Below are 27229 nucleotides of genomic sequence, written 5' to 3' on the forward strand. Positions count from 1 at the left end.
ATTCAGTCTTAAATAACACAAAAATGAGTGCAAATACAGGCAAACCTGGATTGGTTGATAATAACTGAGTATTAATTAAAAAGACAACAACATTTCAACATTCTCAGAACTCATTCACACCTTAAATTTAAAAAAAAAAATCTCTTTGCCTTACTTCCCAGATGCTGAGGCACTCCAAGTTCCCTGTCGAGCTAAGCAGTGTTTAAAACAAGTTATCCTAAACCAGCTAATTTGGTTGGAGGCCAAAAGGTATTTAGCACACCTAACTCTCCTTGATTTGAATGGGAAATCAATTGGAGTTAGTTAGGTGCCTAACTGGGTGTCACTGGATCTGAAGGTCTGCAACTCAGTGTAAACTGGGTCCTTTCATTACTGAACTCCAATACTATTTTAAAGAGTACTCTGCTATTGGAGATTTCATCTTTCAGATTAGATGTAAAATTAAGGTCCTAAACACATGTAATAATTATTAATTCAATGGCACTTTATACAAAAGAGTTAGCTAACCTTCATGTTTTGGCCAGATTTTAAATTTTGTGGTATTATATTCTGTCTACCTAAATTCCTTAGCAGTTTTGATCTACATGATTTTCTTTATCACTTCCTATCCTAAATGGTTGCATAGTATTGCTGTGTACTATTAAATAGTTGCCTCATTCCACTCTTGCAGTCAGCAGCTTAAAACTTTTAAGTTCAGAGCAGAGCTGCTGCAAAGAGCAGTTCACTGTGGCACAGAAACAGCAGGATGGGGCTGTGGTGCACTTCCAGAGCTTATACAAGCAAATTAGTCTGGGCATCAAAATTCAGCGTTTTACTTGCTTTTATGGTCTTTGTGGTCTGATCATAGTTCTGACTTCCAGTAGTATTAATGCAAACCTTAAACATAACATTTTACTGTGTCAAATAAACATTTACATTTGATGTTAGCCATCTTTAAGATAAATGCAGGCACACCACATTTTATTGTTTGTATGTTGCTTAAAAACAGCTTTAAAAACATACTATACCTTTGGCTGGCCGTATAGAAAATGCTATTCCTTTATCTGTAACTATAGGTTTCCAGTTGAATTCAGCAAGATAGTTTCTGCGATTGCATAATCTGACTGTTGCTCTAAAGCTTGTTTCCGCAAGGAAACCAGGAGTTGGATTTAGAATCAGCTCCCTTGCAGATAGCTCAAGGGCAACGGAGACTGCTTCTGCAACTACCAGCACATTCCCAGTATGTTTGTTGTTTATTGTGTAAGTGAAAGATCTGTAATATAGAAAACATATGAGCCAATAAATTTTATATATAGTAAAATATTCAGCATACAGTTACATTAAATATAGTCATTAGGAGCAAAATACCCAGTGAAAATATTGTACACGTTAGGCATACTCAGTTAAAAGGATTACAGAAATTTGCTACTTGTAATTGTTTTGCTCTTTTCAGTATACTAGGGACCATAACATTAACAAAAATGCGTTTCTATAGCTTTGATTCATTAAAATTTAATGGTCAAATATATGGTCACTTCTTTGCTGAGTGTTATCAGATATTAGGGCCTTGCAGGTCAACTTCATGTTAGAGAAAAAACCTGTGACCCAGACTCAGGTTATTTTCTTAGGGTACAGTAGAACCTCAGAGTTACAAACACCTCGGAAATGGAGGTTGTTCATAGCTCTGAACAAAACGTCATGGTTGTTCTTTCAAAAGTTTACAACTGAACCTGGACTTAATACAGTTTGAAACTTTACTATGCAGAAGAAAGACACTGCTTTTAACCATCTTAATTTAAATGAAACAAGCACAGAAACAGTTTCCTTTCCTTGTCAAATTTTTTTTAAAAACTTTCCCTTTGTTTTTAAGTAGTTTATGTTTAACACAGCACTCTCCTGTATTTGCTTTTCTTAGTGTCTCTGCTGCTTCCTGACTGCATACTTCCAGTTCCAAATGAGGTATGTGGTTGACTGGTCAGTTCGTAATTCTGGTGTTCGTACTCTAAGGTTCTACTGTAATTGGTTAATTTACAAAATGTACACAAGACTTGTTTCCCTAAACAGAGGTGGTTACTAACTGTACACAGTCAGTGCCCTCTTGCAGAAACCTCAGCTAAAAACTGCTTTTTCACCAAGAAGCATTTGTCTTGAACCTCTGTATCTCTGACTCTCCTGGAATCTCACAGCTCAACAAAACACACCAAGTGAAAATCTGGATCCACTGAAGTCAATGGAGCCAGTATTTCACCCACTATTCCTTGTTCCTACCTTCGCCCTGGGTTTTTTACATTGGAAATCTTTTACCCCAAAACTGCTCACCTACAACAACACTGCCTCAAAGGATGGCCTGGGTGTTTATCTTCCTTCTGTACGTGCACATGAATATTTGACTCAACCTTCTTAGCAACTGTATGGGTATTGTTAGTTTCATTTTGTGATATCGCCGATCCTAGAAAAGGTTTTCAAACAGCTATATCAGCAATCCCTCCTAGTGTAGACAGCTTATACTGGCAACATTCCCAAATGAAATAAGCTATAATGGCAAAAGCACTTTTTTGCCAGTATAACTGTGTCTACGCTTTTGCCAGTAAAAAAAATTTCATCCCTAATTAACATAATTACAGTGGCAAAAGATTTAAGTGTAAAACTAGGCTTTGTGTTTACCTATCGACAACTCATAACATGCAAAACAACATCAGCACTTTCATTATAATAATATTTAGTTTAAACTATCTATGTGAAAAATGTATACATTTCTTTTGCCACCTAGGTTAATACTTAAATCAAGAAGCAAATAAATAGCCTTACTTCTGAAATTTCCCCAAGGTATTAGTCTGAAATACTACTGGAAGGCAAGTCTTCGAAAGAGGTGGCAACACATGGGACAATGGACTAGTCTGCTGTAGAGCCTCACTTTCAATTTCTACTTGTATCCAGATGTGCATAGGCAGATTATTGATGATATGCATTTTTCTCGTAGATGAAGAGTGCACACAAACTTCACCAAAGTCTATGGTGGAAGGACCTAGAATATATATGAAGTTAACAAAAACACTAAGGAAGCATAATCAAAGTTTGTAGTTTAGTTCTATTTAATCTATATCACTATCCTACATCTTGGTTCATCAAATTACACAAGGGTGAAAAATAAATAAAACCACCATAATAGAGACAGATTCAAACCAAAACCTAGGATTCAAATACCACCCACCCTGGATGCAGGCAGCGGTGTGGTTCAAAATTCTGTTCTACACTTGACATCTTAATTCCACCTCTCTACAACAGTAAGATAAATATTGCAAGAAGTAAAGGTAAATGTAAAATATCATTATTGTGTCTGAAGGCACCACTAATGATAATTTATTAAAATGTAATTATGTGCATTAAACATGCATTATAACAGTCAATGAAAAATTTAGTAATAGTTTCTACCTATCAATGATCTTTTTAAGAAATGATATCTGAGGAACCACAGCTTTTTAGGCAAGATATTGATCCAGACTCCTTATTAAATGCATAATGTAAACTTTTCAAATCACATTTCAAGAAGTCTCTTTGTTCATTTACTCATCTTAATTAATGATGACAGAACATATGCATTAGCAAAAAGAGTTTATTTCTCCATTTATGCAACTTGTACTTCTCAGTCCAAAACTACAGAAATGGAGGATAATATTGGGCCATGGCTTTTAGGCACAACTCCCTAATGAAACCAATAATTTGATAGAGCACGAGGTAGTGTTACTAATGATTTGGCATTCTTAGCATTCACTTGCATGGAGTGTGATCACATTTATGAACCAAGCTCAAAGGCAATGTGTGCTTTTTACTTTCCAGTACTTAAAACAGTTGAATGGTTTCATCACCTTATCTATGAATATTTACAGAAAAGCTGTTAGGTAATAAATTAATTTAAAGTATTGAGCATAAAAAAAATGATGCAAACAAAGTTTCCAGCTGTATTTTTTCAGCTTTAATTTTACATGCACTCACTTTATACTTCATATACTAACAACACTTTATACATCTATGAGTAACTGCTTCCCTCTCAAACTCAAACACCTGGGCTCTTGTCATATCCTTACAGATACAACAACCTGTTTAAACCAATTCCATCTCTCCCTAGGACCACCGACGGCCTAACTATTTTCAATTCCATACCTTATACATATACACAATATCTCCAGATTACATCCCACTTCCCAGCCTTCCTATTAAGTCTCAAGTCATAGGTTTTTTTTTAAAAGGGGCCATAATAATCCCCTAATCCGACCTCTTGTATAACACAGACCACAGAATGCCACCCAGTAATTACTAGGTCAAGCCCAATGATTTTGGATTGAACTAGAGCATATATTTTAGAAACACGTCAATCTTGATTTAAAGACTTCAAGTGAAGGAGAATCCATCACATCACTTGATAAGTTTTTCCAATGGTTAATTATCTTTGCTGTTAAAAATGTGTGCCAAATTTCAGCCACTAGACCTTGTTTTGCCCTTATCTGTTAGGTTAAAGAGCCCTCTAGTACCAAACCTCTTCTCTCCATGTAGCTATTAATATACTGTGATCAACTCATCTCTTAACCATCTATCATAAATATAAAGGGAAGGGTAACTACCTTTCTGCATACAGTGCTATAAAATCCCTCCTGGCCAGAGGCAAAGTCCTTTTACCTGTAAAGGGTTAAGAAGCTAAGATAACCAGACTGACCAATGAGGAGACAAGATACTTTCAAAGCTGAAGGGGGGGTGGAAATAAAGGGTCTGTCTGTCTATGTGATGCTTCTGTCGGGACCAGAGCAGGAATGCAGGTCAGAATTCCTGTAAATAGTAAGCAATCTAGTTAGATATGCGTTAGATTCTGTTTTGTTTAAATGGCTGATAAAATAAGTAGTGCTGAATGGAATGTATATTCCTGTTTTTGTATCTTTTTGTAACTTAAGGTTTTGCCTAAAGGGATTCTCTATGTTTTGAATCTGATTACTCTGTAAGGTGTTTACCATCCTGATTTTACAGAGGTGATTCTTTTACTTTTTCTTTAATTAAAATTCTTCTTTTAAGAACCCGATTGCTTTTTCATTGTTCTTAAGATCTAAGGGTTTGAGTCTGTGTTCACCTATGCAAATTGGTTAGAATTTTTATCAAGCCTTCCCCAGGAAAGGGGGTGTAGGGCTTGGGGGGATTTTAGGGGAAAAGACTATTCCAAGTGGGCTCTTTCCCTGTGTAACACTTTGGTGCTGGCAGCTTTTAACTTAAGCTGGTAAGAATAAGCTTAGGAGGTCTTTCACGCAGGTCCCCCACATCTAGAGTTCAGAGTGGGGAAGGAACCTTGACACATCTCTTTGATAAACTAAATAGATTTAGCTTCTTAACTTGTTGCCCCTTTCTGAACCTTACCCAATTTTTCAACATCCTTTTAAAAGTGTGGACACCGGTCCAAAAATGGAATGGACACAGTAAGTGTTTCACCAATGCTGAATGCTAAGGTGATACTATCTCCTGACTCCTACTTGATATTTTTGCTTATATATCCAAGAATCACATTAGCCCTTTTAGTCACGACTTTTCACTGGGAGCTCTTGTTCAATTAGTTATCCATCAGGACTCCTAAGTCCTTTTCAATGTCACTGCTTTTGAGGATACAATCCCCCAAATCTACAAGTATGGCCTCTGTTCTTTGTACCCAGATGTATGACGAAGGTTTCTAACCATCAGAGGAGTGAAGTTTTGCAATAGCCTTCCAAGGGAAGCAGTGGGGGCAAAAGATCTATCTGGTTTTAAGGTTCTACTTAATAAGTTTATGGAGGAGATGGTATGATGGGATAATGGGATTTTGGTAAGTAATTGATTTTTAAATATTCAGGGTAAATAGGACTAATCCCCTGAGATGGGATATTAGATGGATGGGATCTGAGTTACTACAGAAAATTCTTTCCTGGGTATCTGGCTGGTGAATCTTGCCCATATGCTCAGGGTTTAGCTGATTGCCGTATTTGTGGTCGGGAAGGAATTTTCCTCCAGGGCAGATTGGAGAGGCCCTGGAGGTTTTTCGCCTTCCTCTGTAGCATGGGGCATGGGTGACTTGAGGGAGGCTTCTCTGCTCCTTGAAGTCTTTAAAACATGATTTAAGGACTTCAATAGCTCAGACATAGGTGAGGTTTTTTGTAGGAGTGGGTGGGTGAGATTCTGTGGCCTGCGCTGTGCAGGAGGTCGGACTAGATGATCAGAATGGTCCCTTCTGACCTTAGTATCTATGAATCTTGCATTTGGTTGCATTAAGATGCAAGTGTGACAGTGTTCGTGGCTGCAATCCAGAAAAGTAAGGTCTTGTATCACCACTTGCCCTGTAACCTTGGGTGCTTCACAATACTTTGTTGTAGGAGCTTCCAACTTGGGATGTTCACAATGAGCCTACAAGCATGCAGGTCACATCCTGAGTGCCTGTGTGCTAGACAGACTGAGTTCAGCAGCTCTGACTCCAGCAGCCTATCGACAACCTCAGAGCGCCACTCTGGCTTCCACCAGTCTGGGTTATACTTGATAGGTAACCCAACATACTCCCAGTTCTGAATTTTCCAAAAACCGTGTTTTTAGCAATGTTCAACAACAATAAAACCCAAGGGGCTGCAGGTGGGGAAAGTGAAAGTCAAGCAGTCACAAAGAAAGTTTGCATAATGAAAGTCTACCTTCCCCTTTGCACATTTTTTAAAAAAAAAAAAAAAAAACAACAACAACAAATATCTAAGAGGCTGTATTATTAGTTTTCAGGAAACCTACATTTTATGTCCTGTACATATTTACAATGCAACCAGAGAAATATTTATGGTACCAAGTCTCATTAGTAGAGGTGTTCCATTCAGGTTTCCAAACACGGGTTTTTCCTTGTCACACCACACCATACTGAAATTTGGTCTAAACACAGTTTTTAAGACACCACCCTTCTTCATTCTGATATCATTATGTTGCCCTCCCAGAATCCTCTCCTTTGAAGACAACCATAGACAGGGTACGTCTATTGGTATTAATGCTTCTCCACATATTATGCAACATCAGGGCTTCAGAGAATGAGCAGCCCTGATCCTGTGACCTATATCCATCACACCTGTGATGACTTACTTTAGCTAGTTTGCAAAGGGAGGTATACACCAGTTCTTCTAAATCTAAGTGTTCTGCACCTCTACACTGTCTGCAGAGGTGCAGGACTGATGACCAAGCACTAGCATACATATTAAAACCACCTTTTCATTAAACACATACTACTTAAGGCAAATAATTAAGTTGTATAGATTACATTACTATTAATAAATACTTTTATGCCAGCCAAATGAAATGTTCTAACCTCGGTGATATCTTACCAATGAGTATCTGATAACGCTGTTTTGGTGTCAAAGTTATATTACAATCTTCCTTCTCTTGTGGAGAAGATGGTACAGCATTAAGCCCGTCATAAACCTGCGGAAAACCCCAACAAATGCTTTATCAATTATTCTTAGTGTTATGTTTTTCTTTTATTTAATGTAAATATGTTTAACTTACCTCTTTGGTTAAGGATTTAGATTCAATTGCTGCCAGCTTTCGACTACTTAGCAGGCTGTCCTCATTTAAAGGAGTTGTTTCTAGTTTCAGTTTCTCCTTGTGTAAATCTGTGATTGTAATCTTTGGTGACCTGAGCCCTGAAGCTGGTTTTAGGCCTATGTTCACAGGATTGTTAAGACTCTTATATTTCCTTTAGAAAAACAAGAAGGTTAAAGTCCAAATTTCTGGAAACCTAACAAATGTTTCATGTTATGCATATTAAAAATTAACTAAGATTTTAAAATATTTCAAGTAGTTCTTTTGATTAGCATATTTCTCTAGAGAAAAATTCCTCAATTGTGTCAAATACTTTGAGCAATCCTACTGTAGTGTCTTTGAGTCGTAGACTGACATTTACAATATGTTTGTACAGTGCCTAAAACAATAGGGACTAACTTGGATTGCGAACTTTTAGGTACTATTGCAATATAAATGTTAAATTACATCCAAAATCTAAGAATGTTAAGGTTGCAAAGTCAAGCACTCAAAAGTTAGGAAATGCCAAACTGGTGAAGTGTCCACTAATTCTGCCACCAAGGGCCTAATTTTTCCAGAGTATTTAGCATTTTTACTACACTTCATATGTTCTAAGCACAGCTCTAATCAACTTCAGTTGCAGTCACAAGAACTCGGAAATTCTTCAAATCTGGCCACAGGTGTCTTATGTTAGACATCCAGAAAATGTTCAATGCAACTGACGACCATGAACATTTTGGCTTAAGTGATTTTCCCAGATAAGAACCACGGATAGGATAGCTCAGTGGTTTGAGCACTGGCCTGCTAAACCCAAGGTTGTAAGCTCAACCCTTGAGGGGGCCATTTAGGGATCTGGGGCAAAAATTGGGGATTGGTCCTGCTTTGAGCAGGGGGTTGGACTAGATGACCTCCTGAGGTCCCTTCCAACCCTGATATTCTATGAATCCAGTTCTCCAGGGTAGCATTCAACTTTAACCAGGAAACCATCCTTTTTCTTTCTGCAATTCCCTACTCATTCACTACACACCTTTCAACTTCCACAACAAATGAGACAGGGGTTCTATGTACAACAGCCTCATCCATTACACAACACTGACTGAGGCAGAAATCCTATAGTAAAAATTGTAGGTGATCATGTAAATAAATACTGTATTACAGTGTCTACACATAAGGGGGCTGAATTGCAGTTGCAGAAGCAAACTTCTGCATTTCTTAACTTTTTACTGATTGACTTTGTAACATTAATATCTTTTTAATAGATTTTGTTTGTTTTTTAACATAATTTCCTAAATTTTCTTTAGGAAACAAACTGGAAAAAATCCCAAAAATTCTATTATGTGGAAACATACTTGTTTCCCAACTTGGGTTTGATCCTTTAGATTGACAGCAAAGACCTCTTTCATTTGAGTTAACCAAATACCTAGTACCAATAGTAAGCTATTATCCTCTATGTGGACAAGCCATCACACGGAATGAGATACACTGTGCCAGTAGGTTTCATAGCTATTTGCTGACAAAGAATGTAGAAACTCCTAGGTTCATTTCCAGGTTCTAGAAGGGAGGGTACCCTAATAGTTCTAGACCCTTCCACCCAATCCCCCATAAGCCTGTGTCCCCCTCTACTCCTGTATGCTCACCACTCAGTTCTAGCTCACTTCCCACTCTGTTCCTATTCACCTACTGGATCCTACCCCCCTCCCTCACTTTTTCTATGTACCCCACAGAAACCCTGGCTCCTACCCCTCTCTTCTCCTATGAACCCCCATATCCCATCTCCTACCCCACCATCACTTATCCACCCCACCATCCCATCTCCCCTACCCCATCCAACATCACACCCTAGTTCTTGACTCCTTCCTCCTCTGCTCATACGCAAACCCCTCATACTGGAGTTCCTGCCTCATTCTCCCCATCTGCTCCTATTCAATCCCTCCTATTCCCTCCCTGTTCCTCCATCCATACCCACCTACCTGGCTCCTATCCCACTCTGTGCCTATCCTCCCCACACCATCCTCCATATCCTGCTCTCTGCTTCTAATCCACTTGTCCCCCACCATCTCCTGTCCCTCCGTCCCTTGCAGCCCTCTCACCACTTCCTGTCTCCCTCTCCTCTTGCAACCTGCCCCATGGGTTTCTCACCATCCTCTGATTACTATACTCTCTCCTTATGTCCTATCCACCAACTCCTCACTGCTCTGCAGTCAAGTCAGGTCCTGGATGCCAGCAGAGGGAGCTTTGAGAGCAAAGGAGAAGCAGTCTCCCTGCTCTTAGTTCAGTTGATAAATGCCACAGCAACCCCTGGTGGCTAGCATGAGCAACTACAGTCGCAATTGCAGGGAAAATCCTGTTCATCCCAGGCAGCCCAGTACTGAAGCATACCCAGTCCAGATGGAATATTCAGACAATTTAACTGCAAGTCTCTACTGAACATATGTGAACTGAGATTTATTTCACGGGGCTAAACCCTGGCCAAATTTGAAAGAATTTTCATGAGGAGGCAATAGGCTGACACAGGGCAATATTCCTGCCAAATTTCAAGCCCTTATTCCAAAGCACAGATGAAAAGAGTGTCTCAACGAAACAGTTAAGAATTTTTAACATGTGTGAAACAACCTATTTTTCCCTATCCTTGTTCTTCGAAGCAGATGAAACATTTTAGCTGAAATTTTTAATAAAATAAAATAGCCTGAAGCAGACATGTAGCATGAAAATTTTCAACCCAAATGGTAAAATCTGGCAAAGTTATAAGATAGTGAAAACAGAGCCTTATAATGGAAAGTGTCAGGCAACCTTAATAAAAGGCATCACTACCTCCGCCACCCATAATAAGTAAATAACTATAGTATTTGTTACAGAAAATAATCACTAGTACTTGGTGATTTATTTCACATTATAAACCTTATTTTCAATTTATAAAAATCTGAGATTTTTTTTTAATAAATGGTCATTTTTAAATCATGACAGTACGTCTGATCAGGTTACTAGATATAGAAGACTTTCCCAACGCTATTCTAACAAATTTAAAATATTCAGATACAAACAGACAGATGAAGTAATAAACCCACACTTTCAATTTTATCCACATACATTTTTGTGATTTCTTAAGCAAATCTAGAAGTCCAAAGAGAACTTTAAAAAAATAAATAATAAAATCTCCCTGCCCTTTTTTTTTTTTTGCACGCGGGGGAAGGGGTGGAAAAGCCTTAAAAATATCAGGAACGCCCACTCTGGTCTTCCCTCATTTCCCTGCAGGTAACTATAATTTAGGGATCAAATATAGCCAAATTCTAGTGAGGTCATTTAATAGATTTGTAGATTTTAATGTTGGAAGGGGCCGTTATGATCATCTAGTCTGACCTCTTGCATAAACACAGGTCATAGAATTTTACCATGCGATTCCTGCATCAAGCCCAGACCTTTCAGTTAGGCTAGTGTATATCTATTAAAAATTAAATCCAGATTGGATGTAAGACTTCAAGGTAAAGGAGAATCCATTTGTTCCAATGGTAAATTACCCTGACTGTTAAAAGTATGCATCTTATTTCTACTCTGGATTTATCTAGCTTCAGCTTTCAGCCACTGGCTCTTTTTATGCCTCTGCCCAGGAGCTTTGTCCAGTGAAGCAGCCCTAAGAATATAAATAATTACTAGGAAAAAAAAATTGAATACATTAAGAACTAAAGCCCGAGCACTGCAAACACTTATGCCTGGGCTTGAATTTAAGTTCATGAGTAGAACCACTGAAGTTAATTTGAATATGAATACGTATTTACTGTGTCAATGCCTTAGGTATTTCTTCATTTTGGAAATAAAATTTTACCTAGTAGCTTCTTTTCGTAAGCGACGCTGTCTTAAACTTTGAATAAAATCTGCATAGTATTTCTTATGCACTTGCTTTTCCAATTCTTCATAATCAGTATAAGCAAAATCTGGATCCACATAATGATATCGGTCAGCTTTCGTAAAAATAGTCCTAAATATTTAGAGAGAAATGTAGCTTCATTATATACATTAATGATTTAGGATTTTGTTAGACTTGAAAAATATTACTGATTTTGTTATATAAATAATTTATTGCAAACCCCCATTATATGTTACAGGTGATTATTAGTATTTGACTTTGCAAAGACAATAAAACATACAAGAATTAATAGTTACACCTGCAGTTTTCCCTGAGAAGCAACTCAGAAGAAATTTACTAGTACACACATTCTTCAGTCGAAACAGACTTCTATATATAAAAATATTCAGTCTGAAAGTATATTCAAATATTATAAGCGATTGATCTTGATCTACTTTTGAAATAAGTAATAAACTGTTAATACTACATCCTAGCTTCTCATTTAAATATTATAGTATTTGTATACTACATTACCTGTATTTTTTATGTCGTTCACTGGGCCTAATGCTGGCTGAGCGATCATTAGGAAAGGCTATAAGTGCATCACTCTTACAATCCCTATTTATCTGATGAGTATGCATCTGTGTTTGAGCTGATTGAAGCATTGCTACTGGTGCAAAATCAATAAATCGCCCAATCTCATCAGCTACCAACTGTCCAGTTGCATTGGTAATCATTGGTGTTATGCCTTAGGATTTAAATAAAACAAGTTACATGCAATCTAACTACCATTTTCAAATGGGAGTTACAAAGTAATATCTCAATTCAGAAAAAATATATATTTCATAGGTTATTACAATGAAATCACATCTAAAAATGAGAGTTCTGACTTTTCTAACACCAGTTTTACAAAAGTGTATTTACATTATCTTCATTCACAAGAAGAAATGATGGTGTTGTGGTAAAGACTCAGACATCTGTTCAATTCCTGCTCCTGGCACAAACTTTCTTGCGTGATCCTGAGCAAGTCATCTAGGCCTTGATTCAGCAAACCACTTAAACTTAAGCACTTGAATAGCCTCATTAAAATCGGTGGGACTACACATGTGCTTAAAATGCGTTGCTGATTTGGGACATGAATTTCTTTGTATCAGTTCCTCATAGTATTTAATTCCTAATATTTCCTCTTTCTCATGTTTTATCACTCTTGTATATTCGGACTGTAAATATTTTGGGGCAATGATTGTCTCTTACTACTTATGAGCAACAAAAAGCAAAAATGTAGCTCTGATGTCAGATGGGACTCTAGATGCTTCCATAATACAAACAACAATGTATATTTTGAGCTAGTATAAGAGAAGAGAATCAGACTCTACAATTGATATATTCCAGTTTATCTCTATTTTACTAGTATATAGTTTGAAATGAATGTATTACTAATACACATGGTCTGCTTTCCTATATTTTTTAAATTAGAGAAACACAGCCAGGTAGTTAAATCCAAAATGGATAAATATTTTTTAAAGTTCTATTAATGTAGGTTATGCAGAAGTTTTTCATGTATAAAATTAATCCAGTTAAAATAGTTTGTCTGAATATAACCATTTCCTAACAGCATTCATAGGCACAAACAGGGAGGGAAGACAGGAACATGTTTTCCCCTATCCCAACTTTGTCACCCTACTGGAGATTCCCCTTCCCAAAAAAGGGTCTCTGTTGAGAAGGCAGGCTTCTTATTAGGCGGCCTCCCATTCTCACTTGTCAGATGACTCTCAAGCTGACCCAGTCTCATATTGCAGTACTTCCTGGGCGACCAAATAGAAATGTTTTTCCACAAGTCCTGTCCTTATGCTATACGATTGACCAGAAACCTGAGGGTTGGGGAAAGTAGTAAGAAACAGCAGCTAAAAGGAGCAGCAAAGCAAGTTCCCTGGACATGAAATAAATGTATGTGTTTACACATACATAAAATACATTTGAACCATCAAATCACATCTAAAATGAATAACTATTTAAACATACATCTGTAGCCCATGTGTTTTCTTTCACTATCTGTCACCTTTCAATTTACGTAAATTTAGAACATAATAATCAATAAAGTGTATTGGCTTTAAAATAATTATTGGAATATCCCACAGAACAAAACAATTCCTCCAAACCACAAGCACGCTGGATTTACCTATCTAACCATTAACCCACTCCTGCCTAAAATGCCTAAAAAAAAAGTTACTCTGGGCTCTGGCCAGCTGACAGACCCTTTTAAGCCATCAACACTTCATCTACCTAACTTCAGCTTCATACTGCCTGTGGCCGGTGCTTCATTTGGCCAGGTGAAGAACCAGCTCACAGTGGGAGTTATAGTTATCTCACACACATCCCTTCTCTTCTCTGCTCTGAGACATTGTGGAACCACCAAGACATATCCCATTACTACCCTAATCCACCCTGCATTCAGAAACTTACAGAAGTCAGTAAGTTGGGAGCAAGAAGACAGCATTTAGAATGGTGGATGGTCATCAAGGGAAAGGGAGAGACAGGGAGAAGCCATTAGGTTAAATAGGAGGTGCTTGAAAATTGGCCTATAGAGTTCAGAAGAGATCTATTGGGAATGGTTGTCAACCTCTGAAAAACTTCTCCAATGACCCTCCTATATAAAAACTACAATCTAGGGCAATCAAATCACCTGCCACCAGAGGACTGATCATCAGGGTGAGGTTTTGGATATCTTGAATACAAATTCTAATTATCAGCAAATCAAAACTAATATTCCACATTATTTCATCAATTGAAATACTGTTTAAAAAAATACCTAAAAGTTAGAGATGGGAGAACTGCAACAGGTTTGGGCTTCAGGTAAATATCCAAAGTTCTGATGCCTATCTGAACTAGAAGAGGCCCCATGAGATCCTATGACAGGGGTAGTCAAGAGGCAGACTGTGGGCCAAATCCAATCTGCCAGATGCTTTTGAACAGACTGCAAAAAAAATGTATTTACTTATCATTATTGTTAATATTTTTGTATTTTCTCTGGCATCTGGACCTTGATTGTACTTTGACCAAAAATTTTGGACCTTGCCAAAAAATAATTGATTACCCCCGTCCTATGACCTCTCCTCATCTCCAGATTGCCCTGCACTTCCTTGTGGGCTGAAGGGGAGGCTCAGGGCCTCTTCCCCCACACTGATGTGTCCAGAAAGTACAGCATGCCTGGGGTCAGCACTTCATTTTACCCCTTAGATACAACTCTTAATCACCCATCAATTGATTCTCTGTCTTCACCTTCCCACCATGTCTTGGAAGGTTTGGGGAGAAGGGAGGTTGCCTTCCTCTCTTACATCAGTGAGCTGTTTCTTCAAAATGGGTAGGAGGCAGCTACTGAGCACTCAGTTCCCTTCCTCTCCTTGACCATTCATACACAGAGACCAGCAGCAACACCAAGAAAAAGATGTGAAGTAGAGGAATACTTGATAGACAAAACTCAAAATTCTGAATAGAAACTGGAAGTCAACACTGTGGTTTTGTCTACACTAATGTTGTAAATCGATCTAAGTTATGCAAGTCAAGTTATGTAAATTATATTACTTAAATCGATGCAACTTACATCAACTTAAAAGCTGAGTCTACACTGCGCTATGTCGATGGGAGACGCGCTCTCGTCAACATAGCTTCCGCTTCTCACTGAGGTGGAGTACTGAAGTCGACAGGAGAACACTCTCCCATCAACTGAGAGCGTCTTCACCAAACCCACTAAATTGATGCCTTTGCACCTATGGCAGTGGCACCGATTCAGCCACATAACGAAGACAAGCCCTCTAGCAAAACTTCAGGATTTAGGTGTCACAGCATCTTGGACACTAGCCAAGAACTGGGTTTCTGAAATCAAAAGTCTTGGCCAAATTAACGCTGTTGGGTATGATCTCTTGTAAGATATTAAAAACAAGGACAAATAACCTAACTGGGAATATGAGGGAGTTGCTTTATGCTCTGGAATATCATTTATGCTATGGATATCATAGATTCATAGGACTGTGGTAGTTGGAGGACAGTGATATGGGAAAAGATCAAAGAGCCAGGTGTGACGGTGAAATCATGGGGTAATAGTAGCCTCAAAAAACATTAACACCTGTGGTATATATTGTCCCTCCTAACTTATTCTGCACGGTCCATGTCACTGTTTGAAAATCAAACACAACAGCACTGTGCAAGTGCACAACCACCAGAAAATGAAAATGATTATGTTTGATGTGAGTGAAATGCAAAAAGTAAACAAACAGTATAAATGATAAATCCTATTAATTTTTTTAATTTTTCATTTTCAATAATCCAAAGTATTATCAGTTCACCACAGATAAGTGTATTTTATATAGAAATATAAAAAACTTTCAACCTGACAGTGTTCCTTCTAGTAAATGACCATCTCCATGTATTTATTCTGGTAAAACGGGCACTTTGGTCCAGATCCTCAAAGGTTTTTAAGGCACCTAACTCAGTGGGAGTTAGGCTCCTAAATATTTTCTCAAGCCTTAGGTGAAGGGTATTAACAGATACATTACAATGAAAAATAAATTACCAGGATTGTTCAAGACAGTTAAATACAAAAGTACACTACAATAATTCTTAATGTAAAACATAAGACTGCAAATCTTCAGGATCATATAAAGCAGTATAAAGTTAAACCCTGATTTATCTAATCATGTAAAAATTAGAAAAAAACACTACCATGGATATATTTTAATAAAGTGAGTATTCTTTAAGCCTTCAAAGAAAAATGTTTTTTAAAACAATGGCTAAAATATGAACTGACTCCATTTCTAAGACCTGTTAAGAAGTATATTTCTAAAAATGAAAACACTCAGAATTTTTTGTTTAGTAACATACCAGGGTTGATTTTAAACATAATTTTCTTGGTTTTAGGTTTGCATACACCAGTAAAACTTAAATGTATTTGATGGAAGGGTTTGATCTTCAAAGACTGTAAGTTATCTTCCTCTGCCACTGAGCCAAAAATATCTACAACTTGCTTCACTTTAAACGTTCCTGCTTGACGTGGAGCAAATGAAAACATCACATCCTAAAAAAATGAACATTGCTATGAAACATTTTATTAAAAATAAAGCTAACAGAGATATTATGTAGATTTCTTTATTAAAAATTAGTTATATCATACTGATTCAAATTTATGTTAAAGGGTACTACTTGATTTTTCATAATACTAATTATTACATGTAATTGAGCAAATTAAGAAGTATAGAACTGCTAGGCATTAACAGAATTTTATAAGCTCAATTCTGTAGAATAATATTGTTATACATCTTCCCTGGTGCCCTGAATTTATCTGTTCATAAAAGTTATACTTATATATTTGGTCTAACTTTACATATCTTTATGCTCCACAAAGGAAAATTAGCTAAAATATGCGATTTAATGCAACAGTTAAACCTAAGGCCTTATCCTGCAAATATTTAGGTACATGAGTAATTTTACTTAAGTATCTATTTCTTAGCAGGATCAAGGCCATAGTCACTACAAAATGTACTTTCCCTTCCCTCCCCATTTGAAAATTGATAGTATTTGGATAGAGTAACAGAGTCCACTGTATGGTTCTATATTGACAATAAATTATGAGATTGGCTCATGTAAAAGGAAATGTGGAACCTCTTCTTAAGTGAATCTAGTATTCATCACTGAAAATATGCAAACAAAACAATTTACAGTTCTAACATGAACAATTGTACACCATAATGTTGTCCTCATCTTTCCAACCAAGTATCTATTTACTGGGAAAAGATGAACATTTACATTACCTTTGTACATTTTTCTCTTACTTTCCCTTTTTCAGGACAAATATTAAAATGCGCTATCTTGTGGAAGCTGTATGTTACTGGAAGTGACTCAGATTCATTTTTGAGAGTGCACATAATCTCTGTGTGTTCACCCATGAAACACTCCATAAAATTAACAACTGGTCCTGGACTGAAAGTTAACATGACAGGAAGCCCTGACCCTGTCAAAGCTAACTCCACATGATGAGGATAAGTCTCTGCACAAGAGAGTAAGAAACAAGTATAAAATACGATATTGAATTAAAAAGACATACAACAGTTTTAGACACTTACAGCCACAGAGTATGTAAAATTACAAAGTAACACGGTTTCTTTTCTAATACTGTGTTTCAGAATTTTAATATAATTGGCCACAAACTTAATGCAAGTTGTACGTGCTTATTTATATAGGCTAACACATCATTTAAAACCCGCTTGGTTTATTAAAATTGGAAAAACACAAACATTTTGATCTAACCATAACCTTCAGTGATTTACAAATCTATTTTTTAAAAATTAGTTAAACCTACAATTAAATACTAAATGCTTGCAACCAAAAGGTGCATTTGTGACATAAATGATTCTAAATTTATTTTCCCCTTCTCCTCCACACCCAAATTAGAGTCTTAAAAGTCAGTGCTGCCCTTTTCCTCACTATTTGAGGCATTCAGCACCAGTTCTCTTAATGTACATGTGTAGGTCCCCACAACACATATACAGGTCCCTTTTAGAATTACTAATCTGAAGACGTGGAAAAATTTAAAAACTTCGAAGTCTTCCATACATAGGCTATATATTTCTGATAACATACCTTTGATTGGTATGTCGTCACCATTCAGAGCTTGCAGAAAGTCATCTTTACTTCCTACGGCCTCAAACCTCAAAAACAGTGCATAATCTTGTCTTGGTGGAAATTCAGTAAGTCCAATGTCTCTTTTAAATTGCCTGTAAAATTCACTATCTTTAAATACCATACATACATACACTTATTCATCAATGTTAATTTTTCATCAGTTAATTTTATTTCTACAATTCTCCTGTTATAGCTCAGACAAATGAGACTTTAAAATTGAACACACTACTGAAATGGATGGGACTACTCAGATATAGTAGTCTGCAGCTCCCATGTCCCAAAAGCAGCAGAGGGTATAGCCACATCAACTCTAATGACATACGTACACAAGTATACAAAGAATCCCTGTAGCTGCCCTATATAAACCGGTAGTGATGTTTCTGTTCTTTCAGACCACCAAGTTGACATTATTCTAGTGACATTCAAGTTAAGGGAAGTTACCAAACTTGAAAATAGTGGGAGTCTCCCATCCACTTCTGCATGTTCAATGGCGGGGGGAGTGGGGGAATTGAGATATCAGGGTTAATTTAATACATCTAACACAACTGCAAATAGATTTGCCTGCATGTATTAATTACATCTTTTATTGTGTCAGCCTCTCAGGTTGCATTGTGTACTTACTTTGGACTAAAGCACAGTGTAACCACAGTTTTCTGATAAGGTAGCAAGGTTCCTTGGTTGGGAATGCAGGAGATCAAAGTTGAAACATCTTGTTCTTTGGTTCTACTTATGAAGCTCAATTCTTGTAAAACAGCATCAGTACTCTTCTGAAGATGTGTGCCCTAAAGAACAACACCAAAACATGAAATATAGTTATGTCAGTCAATTTTCCCTTTTTGTGTGGATCTTGTGTGGATAGTGAACAAGAGACAGAAGCAAAAAAGATTTAAGAAGTAGGAAAATGTAACACTACCACCTAGCTCTCAATTTATACTGTAAAAACCAAAAACATTACCAGGGGGATATGAAATGAATTGACTCTCTTTTTTAAAAAAGTTGACCTGATTTCTTGCTGGTATGAACATTTTACTCTCAATGAAAACCTATAATGATAATCCTGCTATTGGACAGATCTTTCAGCAACTGACCGAAAGAAGATTCATAGATACTAAGGTCAGAAGGGACCATTCTGATCATCTAGTCCGACCTCCTGCACAGCGCAGGCCACAGAATCTCACCCACCCACTCCTACAAAAAACCTCACCTATGTCTGAGCTATTGAAGTCCTTAAATCATGGTTTAAAGACTTCAAGGAGCAGAGAAGCCTCCCTCAAGTCACCCATGCCCCATGCTACAGAGGAAGGCGAAAAACCTCCAGGGCCTCTCCAATCTGCCCTGGAGGAAAATTCCTTCCCGACCCCAAATATGGCGATCAGCTAAACCCTGAGCATATGGGCAAGATTCACCAGCCAGATACCCAGGAAAGAATTTTCTGTAGTAACTCAGATCCCATCCATCTAATATCCCATCTCAGGGGATTAGTCCTATTTACCCTGAATATTTAAAAATCAATTACTTACCAAAATCCCATTTTCCCATCATACCATCTCCTCCATAAACTTATTAAGTAGAACCTTAAAACCAGATAGATCTTTTGCCCCCACTGCTTCCCTTGGAAGGCTATTGCAAAACTTCACTCCTCTGATGGTTAGAAACCTTCGTCTAATTTCAAGTCTAAACTTCATGGTGGCCAGTTTATACCCATTTGTTCTTGTGTCCACATTGGTACTGAGCTGAAATAATTCCTCTCCCTCTCCTGTATTTATCCCTCTGATATATTTATAAAGAGCAATCATATCTCCCCTCAACCTTCTTTTAGTTAGGCTAAACAAGCCAAGCTCCTTAAGTCTCCTTTCATAAGACAAGTTTTCCATTCCTCCGAGCATCCTAGTAGCCCTTCTCTGTACCTGCTCCAGTTTGAATTCATCCTTTTTAAACATGGGAGACCAGAACTGCACACAGTATTCTAGGTGAGGTCTCACCAGTGCCTTATATAACGGTACTAAAACCTCCTTATCCCTACTGGAAATGCCTCTCCTGATGCATCCCAAAACCGCATTAGCTTTTTTCACAGCCATGTCACATTGGCAGCTCATAGTCATCCTATGATCAACCAATACTCCAAGGTCCTTCTCCTCTTCCGTTACTTCTAATTGATGCGTCCCCAACTTATAACTAAAATTCTTGTTATTAATCCCTAAATGCATAACCTTACACTTCTCATTATTAAATTTCATCCTATTACTATTACTCCAGTTTACAAGGTAATCCAGATCCTCCTGTATAATATCCCGATCCTTCTCTGAATTGGCAGTACCTCCCAGCTTTGTATCATCTGCAAACTTTATTAGCACACTCCCACTTTTTGTGCCAAGGTCAGTAATAAAAAGATTAAATAAGATTGGTCCCAAAACCGATCCCTGAGGAACTCCACTGGTAACCTCCCTCCAACCTGACAGTTCGCCTTTCAGTAGGACCCGTTGCAGTCTCCCCTTTAACCAATTCCTTATCCACCTTTTGATCTTCATATTGATCCCCATCTTCTCCAATTTAACTAATAATTCCCCATGTGGCACGGTATCAAATGCCTTACTGAAATCTAGGTAAATTAGATCCACTGCATTTCCTTTATCTAAAAAATCTGTTACTTTTTCAAAAAAGGAGATCAGGTTGGTTTGGCACGATCTACCTTTTGTAAAACCATGTTGTATTTTGTCCGATTTACCATTGACTTCAATGTCCTTAACTAATTTCTCCTTCAAAATTTTTTCCAGGACCTTGCATACTACAGATGTCAAACTAACTGGCCTGTAGTTACCCGGATCACTTTTTTTCCCTTTCTTAAAAATAGGAACTATATTAGCAATTCTCCAATCATTCGGTACAACTCCTGAGTTTACAGATTCATTAAAAATTCTTGCTAATGGGCTTGCAATTTCAGGTGCCAATTCCTTTAATATTCTTGGATGAAGATTATCTGGGCCCCCCGATTTAGTCCCATTAAGCTGTTTCAGTTTCACTTCTACCTCAGATATGGTAATATCTACGTCCATATCCTCATTCCCATTTGTCATGCTACCATTATCCCCAAGATCCTCTTTAGCCTTATTAAAGACTGAGGCAAAGTATTTGTTTAGATATTGGGCCATGCCTAGATTATCCTTAATCTCCACTCCATCCTCAGTGTTTAGCGGCCCCACTTCTTCTTTCGTAGTTTTCTTCTTATTTATATGGCTATAGAACCTTTTACTATTGGTTTTAATTCCCTTTGCAAGGTCCAACTCGACTAGACTTTTAGCCTGTCTCACTTTATCCCTACATCTTCTGACCTCAATTAGGTAGCTTTCCTTGCTGATCTCTCCCATCTTCCACTCCCTGTATGCTTTCTGCTTCTTCTTAATCACCTCTCTAAGATGCTTGCTCATCCAGCTTGGTTTACAACTCCTTCCTACGAATTTTTTCCCCTTTCTTGGGATACAGGCTTCCGATAGCTTCTGCAGTTTTGATTTAAAGTAATCCCAGTAATCCTCTACCTTTAGATCCGTAAGTTCTTCAGTCCAATCTACTTCCCTAACTAATTTCCTTAATTTTTGAAAGTCAGCCCTTTTGAAATCAAAAACTCTAGTTGCAGATTTATTTTTGTTAATCCTTCTATTTAGTTTGAACTGAATTAGCTCATGATCACTTGAGCCAAGATTGTCCCCTACAACCATTTCTTCTATGAGGTCCTTGCTACTCAGCAAAATTAAATCTAAAATGGCATCCCCTCTAGTCAGTTCAGCAACTACTTGATGAAGGAATCCATCAGCTATCGCATCTAGGAAAATCTGAGCCCTATTATTATTACTAGCACTGGTCCTCCAGTCTATATCTGGGAAGTTAAAGTCTCCCATGATCACACAGTTTCCATTAGTATTTACTTGATTAAAAACATTAAAAAGGTCTCTATCCATATCCAAATTAGATCCTGGAGGTCTATAGCACACCCCAAGCACTATCGTAGGAGAGGCTTTACTAGTTATCTTCCCCAATTTAATTTTTGCCCAGACAGACTCCGTCTTATCCATTACATCGCTTCTTATTTCTTTACATTCTAACTCATCATTGATATACAATGCCACTCCACCATCTTTACCTTTGTTTCTGTCTTTCCTAAACAGCACATACCCTTCAATACCTGTAGTCCAGTCTTGACTACTATTCCACCATGTTTCTGTTATCCCTATAATATCTGGTTTCACTTCCTGCACCAGTAGCTCTAGTTCCTCCATTTTGTTACCTAGACTCCTCGCATTGGTGTACAAACATCTTAATTTTTGCTGTTTGGCCTCGCTCACATTTTGTACCCTATTAGGCACAGTCATTCTACAGCCAGTATAACCTATTAGACTAGTATCCTCACCGCCCTCGCTCCTTATATACATTCTCCTACCCATGGCTGTATCCTTTCTTACTTCGTCTTCTTCCCTCTCAATGCTAAAATCTGGCATGGAGATTACCTGGACATCACCCAACCATCTCCCTCTAATTCCTAGTTTAAAGCTCTCTTTATCAGTTGTGCCAGCCTCCATCCTAGAAGTCTATTTCCTTCCCTACTCAGATGAAGTCCATCCCGAGAGAACTGTCCTCTGTCCGTGAATGCCTCCCAGTGGCCATACATCCCAAAGCCCTCCTTATAGCACCACTGCCTAAGCCATCTGTTGACAGTCATAATCTTGTCACACCTTTGTTGCCCTTCTCTAGGAACAGGAAGGATCCCACTAAAGATCACCTGAGCCTCAATTTCCTTAAGTGTCTTCCCCAGCCTAGCATAGTCTCCCTTAATACTTTCCAGTGAGAATCTAGCCATATCATTTGTTCCCACATGAAGGATAACTAGGGGATTCTTTCCCGCTCCCTTTAGGATCCTTTTCAACCTCAGGTCTACATGCCGTATCTTAGCATTGAGGTAAGGGACATTAATAGAAGGAGAATGTAAATTTTAAAAAACCATTGAGAATCAAAAACAGTCATCAAAACATCTTTGCACTGAAATTTTAAAAAATTCAACATTGTTTCCTTACCATCTCTCCCCCAACAGCATCGTCCTCGAGCACTGCCACCCAGTTGATGGTCTCTGGGCTTTTATTGTACAGAACCACTTGTTCAGTATTTGAAGTTCCAAAATAGACAGATCCAAAATGAATACATTCTAGTGTGTTTTCATGAGACACACCTAATAATTCAAGAACTTGTTCAACTACATGAGCTTCTATCCTTAAGTTTGTGACACCACAACCTTGCAATTGCACTCTGTTGGAAAGAGTAACAGAGAAAAAATGAGATGTACACATCTAAAATGTACACATCATACAAGAATAATCCATGAATTTTATTGGAACTTTACTTTAAATTCTCTGATATAGTTGACTAAATCAAAGGCTTATAGTAAACAAACTATTCACAGCGGCACAAAAACAAACACATTTTACAGTATGAAGAGATTATGTACCCATTATAAATTGTGTTCTCTGAGTGTGTTGTTACTGCAGAGTCATGGTGGAAGAATCACACATGAGGCATTGGGGGGTTTTTGAGCGGTACTGGCAGTTAGGAGGTGAGTGGCCACCATACCCTTGGAGCCTTACAATCTACTCACTGAGCATATAAAAAACTAGCTCAGTCTAAAAATCTCTCAATCCCCCTGTAACTAGAGAAGCCAGACTCCCCTGTTGCTGGATCTGAAGATTTTAAACCCTTCATAATTGAACTATCTTAGATGGATCATCTCTAGGAGTCCTCTTCTTGTGATGTTCTTTAACAGGACTTGTCAGATGATCCTGGCTTCAGTGCCAAGGAATGTGACAAACTGATTTACTTGGGCCAGAAAACTGCCTCCTCAAGAGAGCTTTTCCTGGACTCTTGAACTAACAGAAGAATTTATAATCAATTGCTGCTGTCCTTCAAGTTCTTGAAGAGAAAAGGTTTTGCGCATTGTACAACCCTTCAAAGCACTGGAGAAGTGTCATGCCTATTAACAATAACATTTGTCTGAATAAATGCAGCACTATTTGCCCCAGGTCCATCCTGGTAGGTAAAACCCACAACTTGAAGTCAGAAAAAAGAAAAACAAGATTTTTTTGCCAAACTAACTTTCTTTGTACTAATCAAGTCCTCACTTTAAATAACTTTTTAAAACTCTTTACAAAGGAAAGAGCTATTATGGTTGCATTAAAAAATATTTATATTTTGAAAGATTCTACTGATCTGAGAGAGACTCAGTGTACTTAAAGTGGGAATACCAATGGAACCTGTAATGGTTCTCAAATCTGTAAAGGTTTTTTTTTTAAATACACCCTCTGTAACTATTCCACCAAAAGAGAAAGGATAAGGTGCCCCAAATCACATCAACTGGTACAGAGACAGGAACCAACAGTGCAAGAGTATGTACACCCTTGGTCAGAAGAATGTTGAGCTCAAGAGACATGCATCCACTGCCTGTCAATACTGTTTTAGTGTTGCCAGGCACACATTGCTCTATGGAGCTAATATTATCAGCAAAACTATTTAATGAAGCAAAGCTTTTGGACAATTTGGGACAGCAACTGATGTCTGGGAACTTAAGTTCTTGTCACACTGTGGTTCCAGTTATTCAGTATTTGGATAAATATAGCTGAACTGAAGAGAGTTGAGAAATAAGACAGAATATTAAAAAAATCATCCATAACAAGCAGACTTTATGAAGTCACATTCTGCACTTACTTTGCCATTTCCCTAATGACTCTCGGTATATCTGTACAGATATCCACTTTAACCAACTGTAATGTTTTGGGTTCTACCACTCCACTGGTAGGTACTATGTTAACAGGGACACTTCCTTTGTAGTCTATTTTAAATGCACCTAAGACAAATATAGTATTGTATGTTACATATGACATTTAAGTGGAAGATTATCTAGTATTCAACACATAGAATAAACTAAAAACACAGTAAAGTTTCATAAATAGTATATAAAATAAGGTAACTTATAAAAATAAAATTATGGTATTGTAACACATCTATTGCAAAAAAAATCCTAATCTAACATTTAAGATTTGTGTTTTTCTGGCTTTCCTCAAATATCAGATGCCCACATACAATGCCATTGTGCAAAGTTGTTATTGTAATAGACAATGTAATGACATCCAGAACCCAACTGATTTTATCATAAAGCAAAAGGAGTACTTGTGGCACCTTAGAGACTAACAAATTTATTTGAGCATAAGCTTTCGTGAGCTACAGCTCATTTCATCGGATGCATGAATGCTGTAGCTCACGAAAGCTTATGCTCAAATAAATGTATTAGTCTCTAAGGTGCCACAAGTACTCCTTTTCTTTTTGCGAATACAGACTAACACGGCTGCTACTCTGAAACCTATCATAAAACTGTTGCTAGTAACACTTTGTATGTCAGGCAAATTTGAGACATAGCTTTATGTAGCTGTAGTAGCCAAATGTTTAAGAGCTTAACCAAGGAGAAGTCTACTGTCTCCTTCCGTGCAATTGACAACTGTGTATGTATGCAGTGTAGTATACCACAAATGTGAAAAATCTAAGCACAAGCGTAGGATACATTTTTTAAAAATTAACAAACTATTTGAACAATAGAATAGATAAGTGGATGTATTCCACATGTGGCAGCACATTATTTGCTGACAACCAAGAGGTATCAATAAACTATTAAAACTGCTGTTATATAAAGCCATGTACTGTAGTTACCACAGGAGTTTCCACATCAAATGGTGTAGATAATACATAGTCCTGCCATGAGTGCAGGGAACTGGACAAGATGACCTCTCGAGATCCATTCCAGTCCTACGATTCTATGATTTTTAACAAGATGCAGAATCAAAATAAAGCTTGAGTACTCAAGTTTTATGTTGAGTAACAACATGGAGTCAGGACACTTGTAACCTACTCCCGCAGCCAGAGGCCAGGATGCAGCCCCTCCCCCGCTGACATTACTCGTGTGTCTGGATAGTGCCACTCAACATTACTTGCAGGGAGTATTAGGTCCACTGGGCCCCATAATCATGGATTCAGCGGTCCATCACTTGTCTGCCCTCAATACTATCCTTCGCACCAGTCTATACAAAGCCACCTCTATATGCCCAATCCTGCATCAGCAGCCCATCCTGCATCACAGGGCTTAAATGGTGAAGAAGGCTATATATGGTTCTTCTGCACCAGGATCAACTTCACTCCAGGTGAATTATACATATGCTTAAAACAGGTAAAGGATCAGTACTTCTCACACAATTGCTTCTGTTCTAGGAGATAAATGATCATTTTCAAAGAAATTAGACATTACATATCAAGTTCCAACCTCATAGGAGAAATATATATATATATATATATATGAAATCTGTGTGCACTCAAAGTGTCCAGTGAACAGCTGCTAGCACTGAACCTTCTACTTAGTAATGATGCTAACAGGAAAGGAAGACACTAACATCAATATTTCTTCCCCTAAAGAGTATTTGTCAAAGTTGTAGTGAGAAGTATAACGGAAAGGCTATTTACCCCTAACTGGAAGTTACCTCAGCCAAAAAAAAATGATATGTAAAACAGGTAAGCAATTTACAGCAGTAGTAGATTTCCCACTTTAGAAGACAGAACTGCTGCAGAGACATCTCTACAAAAACACAGAACCAAATACAAATTTCAGTACACACTTAGAACAAGTTGAAGATGCCTGTCACAAGCATTTGTGTTATATAATATAATAAACTGCTTTGTATAATAGAAAATTTATACTGTTCCATAGACCACCACTCACTTTCTCCCCAGAGAGTTAAGCATTAGATTCTAGGGAAAACAGAAGATTATAACTGAAACTTTTCACAAAGCAAACAGTATATACACATACTTTCATTCTTTTTGTTAATACCTTTCCTTGTATCGTTTATATAGATAATACACACATACTAACTAACATCTGGAATAAAAAGCTAAGACAAAAAACTCTAAAATTACTGAAGTATGCAACAGTTTTGATACCTTATAGCAAAAAAGATTTTTTTATAACAAACAAAATCTGAGCACTAGTGCTTAGTAGATGTTTGCATTTATGTGAACATGGCTGCCTCATAAATCTCCTGTAGATTTATTAGAAGTTTTCAGCCACAGCAAGCTTCCCTCATCCCAAATAAGCTGTTGATGTGA

The 27229-nt window shown here is 37.6% G+C and overlaps 1 protein-coding gene across 2 annotated transcripts in view; it reads right to left on the bottom strand.

Annotated features, from left to right (window-relative positions):
• Positions 1 to 27229, bottom strand: part of CFAP47 (cilia and flagella associated protein 47) — a 638800-nt gene that overhangs the window by 576541 nt on the left and 35030 nt on the right. For both annotated transcript variants that reach the window (XM_043505538.1, XM_043505542.1), the window contains exons 4-15: positions 24788 to 24926; positions 23110 to 23338; positions 18668 to 18828; positions 18005 to 18138; positions 17176 to 17411; positions 16250 to 16442; positions 11906 to 12119; positions 11351 to 11503; positions 7516 to 7705; positions 7335 to 7431; positions 2788 to 3004; positions 1008 to 1252 (exon numbers count right to left, since the gene is read on the bottom strand). In XM_043505538.1, coding sequence (XP_043361473.1) covers positions 1008 to 1252; positions 2788 to 3004; positions 7335 to 7431; positions 7516 to 7705; positions 11351 to 11503; positions 11906 to 12119; positions 16250 to 16442; positions 17176 to 17411; positions 18005 to 18138; positions 18668 to 18828; positions 23110 to 23338; positions 24788 to 24926 — 2208 coding nt within the window. The remainder of the gene's footprint in view (positions 1 to 1007; positions 1253 to 2787; positions 3005 to 7334; positions 7432 to 7515; positions 7706 to 11350; positions 11504 to 11905; positions 12120 to 16249; positions 16443 to 17175; positions 17412 to 18004; positions 18139 to 18667; positions 18829 to 23109; positions 23339 to 24787; positions 24927 to 27229) is intronic.

The sequence above is a fragment of the Dermochelys coriacea genome, chromosome 1, assembly GCF_009764565.3.
Source record: "Dermochelys coriacea isolate rDerCor1 chromosome 1, rDerCor1.pri.v4, whole genome shotgun sequence".
Classification (NCBI taxonomy): domain Eukaryota; kingdom Metazoa; phylum Chordata; order Testudines; family Dermochelyidae; genus Dermochelys; species Dermochelys coriacea.